Source organism: Clarias gariepinus, chromosome 5 (genome assembly GCF_024256425.1).
Source record: "Clarias gariepinus isolate MV-2021 ecotype Netherlands chromosome 5, CGAR_prim_01v2, whole genome shotgun sequence".
In the NCBI taxonomy this organism is placed as follows: domain Eukaryota; kingdom Metazoa; phylum Chordata; class Actinopteri; order Siluriformes; family Clariidae; genus Clarias; species Clarias gariepinus.
In genome coordinates, this window is record NC_071104.1 from 27,245,583 (window position 1) to 27,258,455 (window position 12,873).

At 37.1% G+C, this 12,873-nt stretch overlaps 1 protein-coding gene across 2 annotated transcripts in view; it reads right to left on the minus strand.

Moving 5' to 3' along the window:
• The window catches only part of LOC128523953 (inactive dipeptidyl peptidase 10-like), a 117,016-nt gene that overhangs the window by 44,918 nt on the left and 59,225 nt on the right, over positions 1-12,873 (minus strand). For both annotated transcript variants that reach the window (XM_053496192.1, XM_053496193.1), the window contains exons 2-3: positions 11,706-11,820; positions 10,830-10,925 (exon numbers count right to left, since the gene is read on the minus strand). In XM_053496192.1, the coding sequence (XP_053352167.1) occupies positions 10,830-10,925; positions 11,706-11,820 (211 nt within the window). The remainder of the gene's footprint in view (positions 1-10,829; positions 10,926-11,705; positions 11,821-12,873) is intronic.

Sequence of the window (12,873 nt, forward strand, 5' to 3'; positions counted from 1 at the left end):
CTACAAGGTCTCCAAGTTTGATGTATCGTGTTCTGAGATCCCTTCTCACCATAATTAAAGTAAAGATCCACTTCTGTTAGCCAAGAACAGGAATCTGAAGCTCTGAAGCTATCATGGGCACAGACTGAAGGAAATTTGACGATTAAAGATTAGAAGAAAAAATAAAATTGCAGGGTCTTTTTCTTGAATCTGTTCTTCTGCCGTTGTACAGTAGCATTCACTTCAATGTTGTGTGCATACTGACACACTATGTTGCTCACCACAGCTGTAAAGAGTGATTATTGAAGTTGCTATATCCTTTCTGGCAGCTTAAACCAATCAGGCCATTTACTACAACTCTTATCAACTCTTATCAACAACACATTTCCTCCTACAAAACAATTTCAACCATTTTGCATAAACACTAAAGTGTATTTTGTGTCAAATTTCCAGTTAATCAGCACATTCTGAAATGCTTAACTTAAAATTAACTTTAAAAGAATGCTTTAAGTTACAAAGGTTACACTTTTCTCCATGCTAATGTTAAATATGAACATTAACAGAAGCTTTGACCTGTTGTAACTGCATTTGCATGGTGTTGATGCCACAATGGCTCATTACTGTATATAACTGCATAAATGAGCAGATGTACAAGTGTTTCTAATAAAGTGTAGAGGTAGTGTTCAAGCAAACAAAGCAATATATTGAATGCTAAAGTGTCTGGATGGCCATAAAAAAATTAAATAATTTTAAAAAAGAGATGTTATGCAAACTTCATTTGGTCTGGCCAACATCAAAAGAAATTATCTGAATAAAGTTTATTATGTATGCTTTTTACTATTTATTTGCAATAATATTTAGCTCTTTCTTTCATTTTTCTTTACCTTTGTTTTCTTTGTTTATATGATCAATGAATGAATAAGCCCTATAGTCTAGCCCCACCTCTTCCTACATGTTCATCAGTACTTTCCTTCAGCGTACTCTAAATTACTTAACCATCTGTGATGTGACATCAAAGACTTCCATATTGTTATTTGGACTGGTCAAAAAAAAAGGGTCCTAAAATTGTACTGTGTGTCTGTGTGTCTCTGTAGAGCAAAAGCACCATCCCACCATTCCAACAACTCCATTCCTTATTTCTTTCACACACATATCAATGAAATTTTGTTAACATACCTAAACCATTCGAGAGATCTTGAAGATCCTAAACATACACATGCTTAGGAGGGAAATGACCCACTAAAATATTTATGCTATCGCCAAAAAAGACCTGAATGCCCCACATGCTTCATCCTTCTATCCTGTTACCATAACAACCAATGACTGCACATTTCTCACTCTGATAGAGCCCTCCCCCCTCCCTCTCCCTCCGTCTATCACAAACACACACGTGCACACACTCATCTGCCAGATCCAGACACAATAACCATGCAATCACATGCCCACTAATAATACATACTATTCAGTGCAGCTCTCGCTCATTCCCATACAACTCGTGGATACAGAGCAGCACAGGAATGTTTTATTCAACATTTTACTATGTAACTCCCCCCGCCCTCCTCTCTACACACACCTAGACAAACACACACCTTTTTATTTAGCATTGATCCCTTGATTTGCCTCTCACTCTCATCTATAATTTGCTAAACAGGAAAGTGGCACACATTAGATGTGAACCAAACTGAATTTGGTTTACACTGTTATCCAGGTCAGATAAAATTTATTATAAAATACTGACACAGTAGGGCATGTGATATGAGAGTATGATAATTATTGTGATATATTACTATCAATATTATATCATCGTATGATAATATCTCATCAGTCTTTAAATGTGTTTCTGAAATAACTAAAGTTTGTTATTTACTAGTTAATTACTTATGCGGATTAAGGATGTAGTAAATCCTGTTTCATTTACAGTGAATTTGACATCAGGTAGAAATATTGTACATCATAGGGTCATCAGGGTGGCAGGGCACAATGTAAGAAACTCAAGAACTCAAACAGAATCATCACTCTCCAATGGAAGAAATCTGGAACAACCAATGCCCTTCCCAGATCTGGCCCCCAGCCAACCTGAGTGATCAGAGATGAAGGGCCTTGCTCAGCCAGGTAACAAAGAACACAAGGGTCACTATAAATAAGATTCTAAGTTCACTTTTGGAGTTGGTAGCGTCTTACAAAAAGACAACCATCACTGCAGCATGCTACCAATCAAGCCTCTGTGGAAGAGTGGCCAGACTAAACCCATTCCTCTAAAAGCCACATGACAGCCTGCTGGGAGTTTGCCAAAAATGCCCTGAAGGACTTTAAGAACGTAGAAAAAAAAATCCTCTGGTCTGATGACATAAAGATTATTAAAACCACTCCTACAGTCAAAATCGGTAGTAGCAGCATCATGCTGTGGGAATGTTTTTCTGCAGCTGAGACTGGGACATTAGTCAATATAGAGGGAAAATGGATGTAGAAATATAAGGAGCTATCCTGAGTAAAAACACTTTTGAAGGTGCTCAAGATCTTTAACTGGGGCAACAGTTCACATTTTAACAACCCAAAAGATATCACCAAGTAAATACAGGAGTGGCTTCAATACAACTCTGTGAAAGTCCTGGAGCGCCCAACCAGTCCAGACCTGAACGTTTCTGTACACCAACACTGACCATCCAACCCAGACCCATCCAACAATTGGATAAATCCATTCAACCAACAATTCTATCAAGAAGAATGAAAGAATCCTTCAAAAGTAAGGTATGCCAAGCTTGTAGCAACATTTAAAAGTCGACTCGGGGCTGTCATTGCTGCCAAAGCTGCTTTAACCAAGAACTAAGTGATGGCTCTGAAAATGTTTAGTTGGCACTTTGAATACAGTTTTCTAGACTTTCTTAATTTTTTTCTTTAATCAGCATCTTTACATGTATGGCAACATTTCCTTTCTAACAATTCCTTTCCTTGTTGAATTCCAACACAAGCACATCACATACCGCAAATAAGTGAAATGATGGTGCTAAAGTCATTCAACAAGGTTTAACTGTGACACGATTGTAAGACATTACAGTATGCATCCCCTCACAGTCACTAATGGAGCAAAGGTACAGACTCAACATACAAGATAGAGAATCGCCACTTCACAGTCTCTACTATGATGTAACTATGATGTAACAGTATAGGGTCTGTGCATAAAAACCTGTCAGTAACATGTGAGACAAGGAAGTGCATCGGCTGTTGGTCATCTCAGGGATACTGATGGTAATGATGATAATACCGCTCTTTACTTATACGAAGGACTTGAATTTAAGTTACTTAATATTTGTTTTTTTTTATTATTTGATTTAATTGATATTGTGCTCAATAAAAGAGAGAAAAAGTGACTTATGTTATGTTATGATTGTTATTTGTTTCCATGTATTTAAAAAGAATGTAACATGATGTGTATTACATGGTTACTAAACAGTTTATGGAATAATATGTGTTAAGCTTAGTTAAATAATTTACATTTTATTTAACTCATATTTATTAGAAGTAGTGATTTACCTATTTTTTATTAGAACTAGTGATGTACCTTTGTTGTGGTTTTTCGTTTAAGGTTATCGACCACTTAGTTGAATCTACTTTGAATAATTGTTGTGAAACCTGCAAAGCTGTCAAACACAATAATTCAAAAGTGATTCCAGAGTTGATCCTCATGTCCCCTATAGTTGGCTAATAGCTTTTTTTTTTTTAGTTTGAAGCAGAAGCTGATGTGCAAATTCCCAGATAACTTGACACATACTGCTTTATTATGTACTAATTAGGTGTTGACCTGAAACAAATTTTATTAAAGGAGGAAAAGTATAAAAATATTGCTGTGGTCATCAATTTAACTACCTGGATGGCAAAAACAGTGCTAGTAGTACCTTAAAGCTAACTGGAATAAAAAAAAAATAAATTCGCTATGCCAAATGACTTAAAAAGAAGGGCTCAGTCCTGACTTTACTGGTACAGAGATACAGGTTTCCTAAGCATACCATCCTTAAAATTTCAAAGATGGCAGTACAAGAACAAGGTCAAGCAGGAGACACTAGGAACAACAAAGTTACAGACTGGCAGATGGCAAAAATAAATCTCTACTGACAGGGATGACTGCAAACTCATTCAAATGTCACTCAATAACCACAGGATGACATCGAGTGACCTTCAAACACAGTGTCACAAACTGAAGCCAGAGTCAAGCACACAGTGAAGACGGTTCAAAACAGGATCCTAGAGGTGCAGCTGAAGTCATGCAAAGCCAGAAAATGGCCTTTATTAGAGAGAAGCAAAGAAGAGCAGTGCTAAGGTTTGCAAAAGACACAAGGAACTAAAGCACAGAGAACCAAAGTTAGATCACCTTGTATAATTCCAAATTCCAGTTTTGCCCAACACATGGTTATCGTATGGTTAGACAAAGACCTGGAATTACAAGCATTCCACAATGTCTTACACCAAATATGGAATGCAAAGGAGAATTGGTGATGATCTTGGGATGCTTTAACAGGACTGAAACTAGGCAGATTTTTTTTGTGTGTGTGTGAAGGATATGTGAACAAAGCCATGTACAAGGTTATCCTCAAAGAACATTTGCTTTCTTCTGTTCTGACTATGTTTCTTAACTCTTTGCATTGTTTTTAACAGAACAATGCTCCATGCCACACAGCCAGATTAAGCAAGGTGTGGATGGAGTAACGCCAAACCCAGACCCTGTCATCGCCAGCCAATCGTCAGACCTAACCAGAAAACCTCTGGAAAGTGATCAAGAGGAAGGTGATTTTTCACAATCCATCAAACAAAGCTGAGCCATTTAAAATTTGCAAGCCAAGATATATAAGTATACTGCATCTTTATTATTTTTATTTTTTAGTTTTGTCCTTTTTTTATAAATAAATGTAATAAATAACAATATTCCTATGTGGAATTTGGGAGATGTTCTCTTTAGTTTGTGGAATAAATCAAAATAGTTAATTTTACCAAAACAAAAACGCCTATAAAAACTAACTAACTAAACTTGTCCCATACACAACAAGCACTATGGGTTTTGACACCTTAATAACACAGCCAAAAATAAGATTTTTTTCCAAACTGTAGCTTTGGTAGCACAGACTACATTCTACAACTGGCTATCTGTTGCTTCCCATGCAGAATAATGAGCTGCAGACACCGATGACTCCCGCACCAGTTATTCTTCCTTGGACTATTTTTGGTAGGTACTAACCACAGCATACGCCCCAGAAGACCTGCTGTTTTGGAGATGCTCTAACCCAGCTTTTTACCCATCAAATATGGCCAAAGTCTTTCTGATCCGTATGCTTACCTATTTTTTTCCTGCTTATAGCAGATCACCTTTAAGAACTGACTGTTTACTTGCTGCCTAATATATCCCACCCCTTGATAGGTGTGAGTATAAAGAGGTAATGTTACTCACTTGACCTGTCAGTGCTTATAATCTTATGGCTGATTGTTGTACAGTATATGTGTGTGTGTTCTATCTGTAGAAAATATTGAACTAGGAAATTTAAACCATTTCAAAGCTATACACCAAACACTCCTTTTACTCATCCAATGTGTTTTTTCATTCATTTGTAGTTTCTGTTAATATCTTTATTTCCCTTATACTTGTCACCCAGCTCCTTCTGATGTCATGTCCGAGTACCCGAATGTCTCTTTTTTAATATTTAACTGTGTTTGTTAGGTGGATTAGAATTCTTGTTAGACGCTGTCTGCTTTCCCTTGCTATAAAACATTACAAGGTCGATAGAAACGACTACTTCCTGATGTCTAAGAATACACCAGACTCTTATTTTAACTTGTTTTTACTGCGGGTTTGAAAACGTTTTTTAGTGTATGGCAGGTGCTTGGATGTCTACTTGGAGTCTAAAGCGTCCTGGGTAGTTTTTATAGAATATAGTTAAATACTTACTATTACTATTATATCATTATTATTATTACTATTACTATTACTTACTAAAAAGTGTGCATTTTAGGATAATTTGTTTTAAAAAAATTATATTGCAGCACAAGCTCAAGGGATGGTCCAATTTCTACTTTACAATCTACACATCTTTCAGTTTCTCTCTTTCTCACATTTATCTAATTGAGATGAGTTATAAACACACACACAGACACACAGACACACACACACACTTGGTTCACCTGGACTTGCTTCATTGGAGCGAGTCAGTGACTTTCAGCAGCACTATTCTATATTTATATATTTGCCATTAGCAGTTCCCAGCGTCTAAGTTCTCCTGGCGTATTGATCAGTTAATGACTATGAGTAAATTGTGGGTTACGTTGTCCATTAATGTATTGATTATTCATTTTGAAAGCTTTCCAAATGAAACTCCTTCCAAAAATTTAGTACCACATTTAACCTTCGTACAGCTATTTCAACTCATGGCCAAACCCTGAAAGCGCAATACCTCATTCTGCACCTCAGTAAGGGTTGGTATTGAGCTATAACTCAGGTTTCTTATTGCATGTGCAGTGCTGTTGCTTGTGAAGGCTCTCAGCTATGTTGTATGGAGATCGCAAAAGACTATTAGACTGGGACATATTTACCAACAGATCTGAATCATTAATCTCTGCTTTGAAGAGGTTAATAAGGTAGAAACACATGCCCATGTGCGCACAGACACACACACAAACACACAAATAGTTTCATAATAATCATGAAAGTACATTGGTGTATCTGAGATTAGCACAGTTCTGAGTAAAAATGTAAAAAAAAAAAAAACTTGGATTAAATACATTGCTTGGCTAAAGAAAATACAATTTCATAAGGGTTATATTAGTGGCATGGATTAAGGAAAGAAAGCATTTATAAATACTAAAACTGGAATGGATGGATATCATTAAACTGTCAACTTTGCAGAAGAATTGTGGTACAAAAAGAATAAATGTAATAAGAGATCACTTAAAAGCTTGGTAAAGTTGCATCATAAAAGGAAATCACAGCTTTGTTTTATAGTAAAAGTAAAAGCATTTGCACACATGCACAAACTGATGAGAACTCACAGGATTGAGACTAAACTGATGTGTGGTCATAAGAAACCACTTGTTATTGGCTTCAGGTAGCTCGGGAGCATAAAGATTGGACTTTAATGAGCCCAGATTGACCCTATTCCAGAATTATGTGCATTTTAGGGTAAGAAGGGAAGTGCAATAAAGCAATGCACCCATCATGCAAAGTGCCCACTGTACCTCTGGAAACTGCCTCTAGAGGCAGTGTTATAATAATGGGGTTGCTTCAGTTTGTAAAGTTTAGGCTCAGCAACATTATGTGGGAATAAAATGGAGTCAGCTGATGACCTGGATATACAGTACTGAATGACCAGGGTATCACAGCAGTAAGTTTTTTCTTCCCTAATGGCAGGGGCATATTTCATGATTCAAACTGTGAAAGGGAGGTTCTGGAAACATGAGGATTCATTCTCTTACATAAATTGGTCCTTATTGAGTCCTTGTGTGCAAATTTTTTGGCCAGGCAATGTACATTATAACTGTTTCGCCAATCCCAAAATCAACAAGAAAAATGACGATTTTATCCACCCCAGAACCATTATAAAATATAACACACACTAAATAGTTTTTTCCCTTTCTTTCTTAGACATCCACGGACCCCATACATAAAACATTTCAATATATCACCAAACCAAAATACATCAGATATAAAATACCTACAGATTACTCTAATCATGTAATAGACAAGCACTTCCAACACAAGCACAACCCTCTACTCCATCTATCATAATGCTCAGAATGGAAAAGTGACAGCATTCGGGACACTGAGACTAGCTTCACTAAAGCATGCTGTAAATCAAGCCATCAGCCCTGCTGTCACTCACTTACTCTCTCACATACAGTAGCTGTTGAATGAGTGTCTCTGGAGGTTTTCAGTCAGATGATGTACATTTTTAGTAAAGCTTAGTCCACAGTAGATTTAGAATTTATGCTATACATTTACATTTATTTAACATGCAATAAATACTCTTTTTCAAGGGCTCAGAAATCACAAGCATATGACAGTCACAGGCGTAAAACATCTGGACAATTCATGATTTATGTGGAATCAGATGCATAGCATAGTGTCCAAATATATTATGTTGTATATATTATCTGTTGCTTCAGTATCTTCAGTTGATAAAATCCTTACATGGGATTTCATGCCACTGTTATGTTGATGACACTCAGCTCATCCTCTCCTTCCATCTCTCTCAAACACTCATGTTTCTGCTCAGATTCACAGCACAGATAGCCGAAATATCATCATGCATGGCTGCTCATCGGCTAAAACTTGATACCAGCAATCCCATGCTGCTCGTCCCAGGTGACTCATCCCCACATCAGGATCTTGTAATCTCCCTGGACAATCCTCACATATTCAGTCAGTACATGCAACCTTGGGGTAACCATGTACCAACTGTTCCTTTTAACTTACCTTGGTATTCTGACATGCTCGTGTCGAATTCTCCTTTACAATATCAAAAAAAATATTCCTCCAATACTCTCCACAGGACACTCAGATGCTCATTCTGTCCCCTCATTCCAAGAGTTAACTACTGCAACTCACCCATAGCAGGTCCGCTCCTGAGCATCATTCACCCTCTGCAACTGATTCTGATTGTTTTTAATCTTCCCAGGATTTCCTATACCACCCCATTCCTATACCCCACCCCCTTCCACTGTCTTCCTGTCACGCCTGACTTAGACTTAAAACAGTAATCCTGCCTAGAAAGCCAAAGAACTTACTTACCTCAAAGCACCATGCACTGCACCTGCTCAATTTGATCATCTAGCACTGCTCAACCGATGCTACCATCTCTCAGGGTTCAAGAAAGGGATGCAGCAAGACTTTCCTCTGTCCTCTCACCTGGAGTGGTGCAATGAATTTCCTCCGAAGAGCGGACTCACTGGCAGTCTTCAAATGACATCTAAAGACCTAACTCCTTCTGAAGTGCTTAAATTAGCACTTCAAAAATGTGTTGTCTCCGTGCTTTTCTTACTATACGACCTCTCCAACAGAGTTTCAGACTGATGGTACTCTTAGTCCATGACCTAGTGAACCACTATCAGGATGTATTTATTAATAGAGACTTCAAGGCACTTCTGTAAGTCTCTCTGGATAAGGGCATCTGCCAAATTCCATAAATGTAAATGTCAGTATTCACAAGGCCTGGTGCACTAAAGCACTTGTGGACCCAATTTGTTTGCACATAAGGTTCAGAAGACCATACAATGTCCCTTTTTCATTTTGGGGGTCAAATGTCTCTCGCCAGGAACCCATTTTGTGCCCATAATGCAGTCTGCACCAAAGCCAACATCAACAGTGATCTCATTAGCGTCTTTCTCCTAAATCCCTACGTGACACTAGCTGATATCCTCAGAGATAGCTTTTTAAAAGCTTGGAACACTATTGAAATACCAATAAACCTTTGAAGATATATTTGCATTGATATAATTTTCTCCTCCCTAATTCTGTCATGGCCAACGGATAAGAAGCACAGAAGCTATGAAGCCTTTTCACACCGTATCTCACAAAATGTCAGCCTTCAACGTAATATAAAGGCTGAAAGTGCTGTCTACCCACTTCCACCTGCATTAGCTTATGGATGCTTATGATTGGCTAGCGTTAAACTTGGACTCCAGACCATGGATGACTGTGGCATCATGGGGATTAGAACTTTCAATGTCTGAATGATAGGATGGTGCTTTTTATTGTGCCATCTGAGAGCCCATTAATGTAACTTTTAACTGAGCAGTATTAAGGTTCTGTAAGCAAAAAGCTTGCCAAAAGTCTCTGGTTTAACATTGTACAACCTGTTATATAATTTACAGCACAATGCTGATTAATTCTTTATACCGACAGTTTTTAACAACAGCAGCTACAAGGCTATAACTGGATATAAGTCATTTTGTTATTCAACAAAGAATATATCTATCTATAACACATACGGATTATTGTAGTAAAGCTTATACACAGCTGATGTTATCATAAATTAAGAAAATCCCTATACAAATATCTGTGTAAATACCCTTTACACCCATGCTCTATCCATAGCTAACGCACCATATTTTTCCACTTTACTGACATGACATGCACGCTTTCTGTACAGGAGAAAGCAAGAGGTGCCATTGAGAGTTTATATATATATATATATATATATATATATATATATATATATATATATATATATATATATACACTAACGTTCAAAAGTTTGGGGTCACTTGCTAATTTCTTTGTTTTTGTTTAGTGATTTATTTTCTACATACTACAACAACACTGGGGATTTCAAAACTATAAAATAACACATACTGTATGGAATTAGGTAATTACATAACAACAACAAAAACAACAAATAGTTGTTATTTTAAGACACAGAGGTCAGCCTTTCTGTAATAGTTCTTGCAAGAACAGAATTGTCAAATGCATTTGCAAAATCTGTCAAGCACCATAATGAAACTGGCTCTCATAAAGACCATCCCAGGAGGACGAGACTAAGACCTACCTCTGCTGCAGACGAGAAGTTCATTTAGAGTTATCAGCTTGAAAAATTACCAATTAACAGCACCTCAGATTAGAGGCGTTATGACGTCTTTACAGAGCATAAGTAGCAGATACATCTCAATATCAATTGTTTAAAGGAGATTAATGCATTTTTGATGCCTTCAGCATTCCTTTACAATGTAGAAAGAAATAAAAATCAGGAACCATCATGGAGTTAGACTCCAATATATATATATATTTGTATATGTGTAGGTTTTAAAGAGAGAAAAAAAGCAGGACTGACAATACTCAGGTCCTAAAGTGTCCTTTATCATGTAGATTGTCTTACCGTTAATCCAGCGAGCCTCAGGATCGTGCACATAGAAATCAGGACTAAACAGATCCTCCACTGTCAGCTTAGTGTCACTGCCAGCCAGAGTGTCCGCTGTCAAAACATGCACACACACACACACACACACACACACACACACAACAAATGCAACCTCATAAGGAATTAACATTAAAAAGTAATATTAAAAATTATAACTTCATAATCAAAATTAATAATGAATAAAAACTTTTTCATTTATCCATTTAAATGAAATAACTTAAGTATGCATAACTTATATTCAACCAGTTAATTCAGGGACACCACATCTATTTCGGATGGAGAATATTTTTTATCTACACTGTGTTTATCAGAGTATGTCAGCGAATTTTCATGTACTTACATTGGGTTAATTTCATCTTTAATCTGATCAGCAAAATATTTGTCAGCAAAAATCCTCGCATAATTATGTATTTAGATTTGACTTGAATAGACTTTTCCTTCTAATCCACATTTAATTAAATGTGAAAGACAATCTATTAAATATATTCCTCACACAAACAAGGCATCTATTTACAGCATATTGGTAGCTTCCCGAATCTTATTAACTGTGATTTGTGTGAGTGGGCAAATGTAAAATATTGTGTGGGATTAATACACACAAGCTATTTAGAACTCATGGTTATGCATTATACAAATGCCTTTGTTTTCATGCCTCTTCTTCTTTAAGTAATGCCTTCTTTCAGCGGTTATAACGCTGTCTTAAACCATTAAATAGTGTCAAAGTGCACATTTGCTCAAACAACATTTGACAAATACCAAATTACAACAACAGGAAAATACAAAGGCTATTTGCTTTGAATAAAGACATATGATTTTTAATTTGTGTGTGTGTACCTGGAGTGAGGAGAATGACGGACATGGTTATAAGCGAACAGACCAACAGAATGACCAACAAGGCAATGGCGATCCCCTTCCAGTTTCTCTGAGGAGGACTCACTCCTCCCAAGTCCTGTAGAGAGGGACAGAGACATAAAGAGTTAGTTCACAGAAGGAAAAAAAAAACAATAAGTCAATACTCAGCCTTTATTCGCAGCAGAAATGTTTTTCAGAGATTAAGTAGATGGCTAGAGGGCTTGATTATGCCAGTCTATGTTTCAAGCTGCTAAAACATGCATGTGTGTTTTCTTTCTGCTCCATGTGCCTCAGGACATTACTAAACCCCATCTGTGTATTATATATTAGCCTGTCATTCTTTGTTGTACACAGCCATCTGATGTGATTCATAATTCATCTGGACTGCATAAAAGTCACAACAAGAATCTTTCAGGCTGATGTGCAAAAAGATTACGAGGAACGTTTTTGTGTCTGGATACCGAACTTTGATTCGACAATACTACCAAATTTTTACTTGGTACCAGTAGCAGTATAAAACAATTCTTGAATGATACCCAGCCCTAGTTACAACACGTGGATCAAACACACTCACTCACTCACTCACTCACCGTCTCTCCCGCTTTATCCTGTATTCAGAGTCGCAGGAGGCCTGGAGCCTATCTCAGGAGGTTTAAGGCACAATGCGAGGTACACCCTGGACAGGATGCTAATTCATACACACATACACACATTCACACACCATTGGCAATTTAGGTACCAATTAGCCTAATCTGCAGGTCTTTGGACTGTGGAAGGACACCGGAGTACCCAGAAGAAACCCATGCAAACTCCATGCAAACAGAAACAGAAATTGGACCTGGCTGAAAATCGTACCTGTACCCTGGAGATGCAAGGGGACAGTGCTAACCACAACCCCACCGTTCCACCTATTTATTAAACATGTACAATAAATGAAAGTTTTTTAATTTTTTTGCCATTGTCATTGTAAGAGAATAAATATGTGATTTTGAGGCTTCTTTCTTAAATGTAGTTTTGGATAGAAGCTGCAATTTCTGATAGTTGTGGAACAATTTATTGTTATTTCATTTGATGAATCTTATGTTCAATCGAAATGTAATAAAAAGCACAATTGTTTGACAGTCTTTTCTTCGTAACTTACTTACACCTC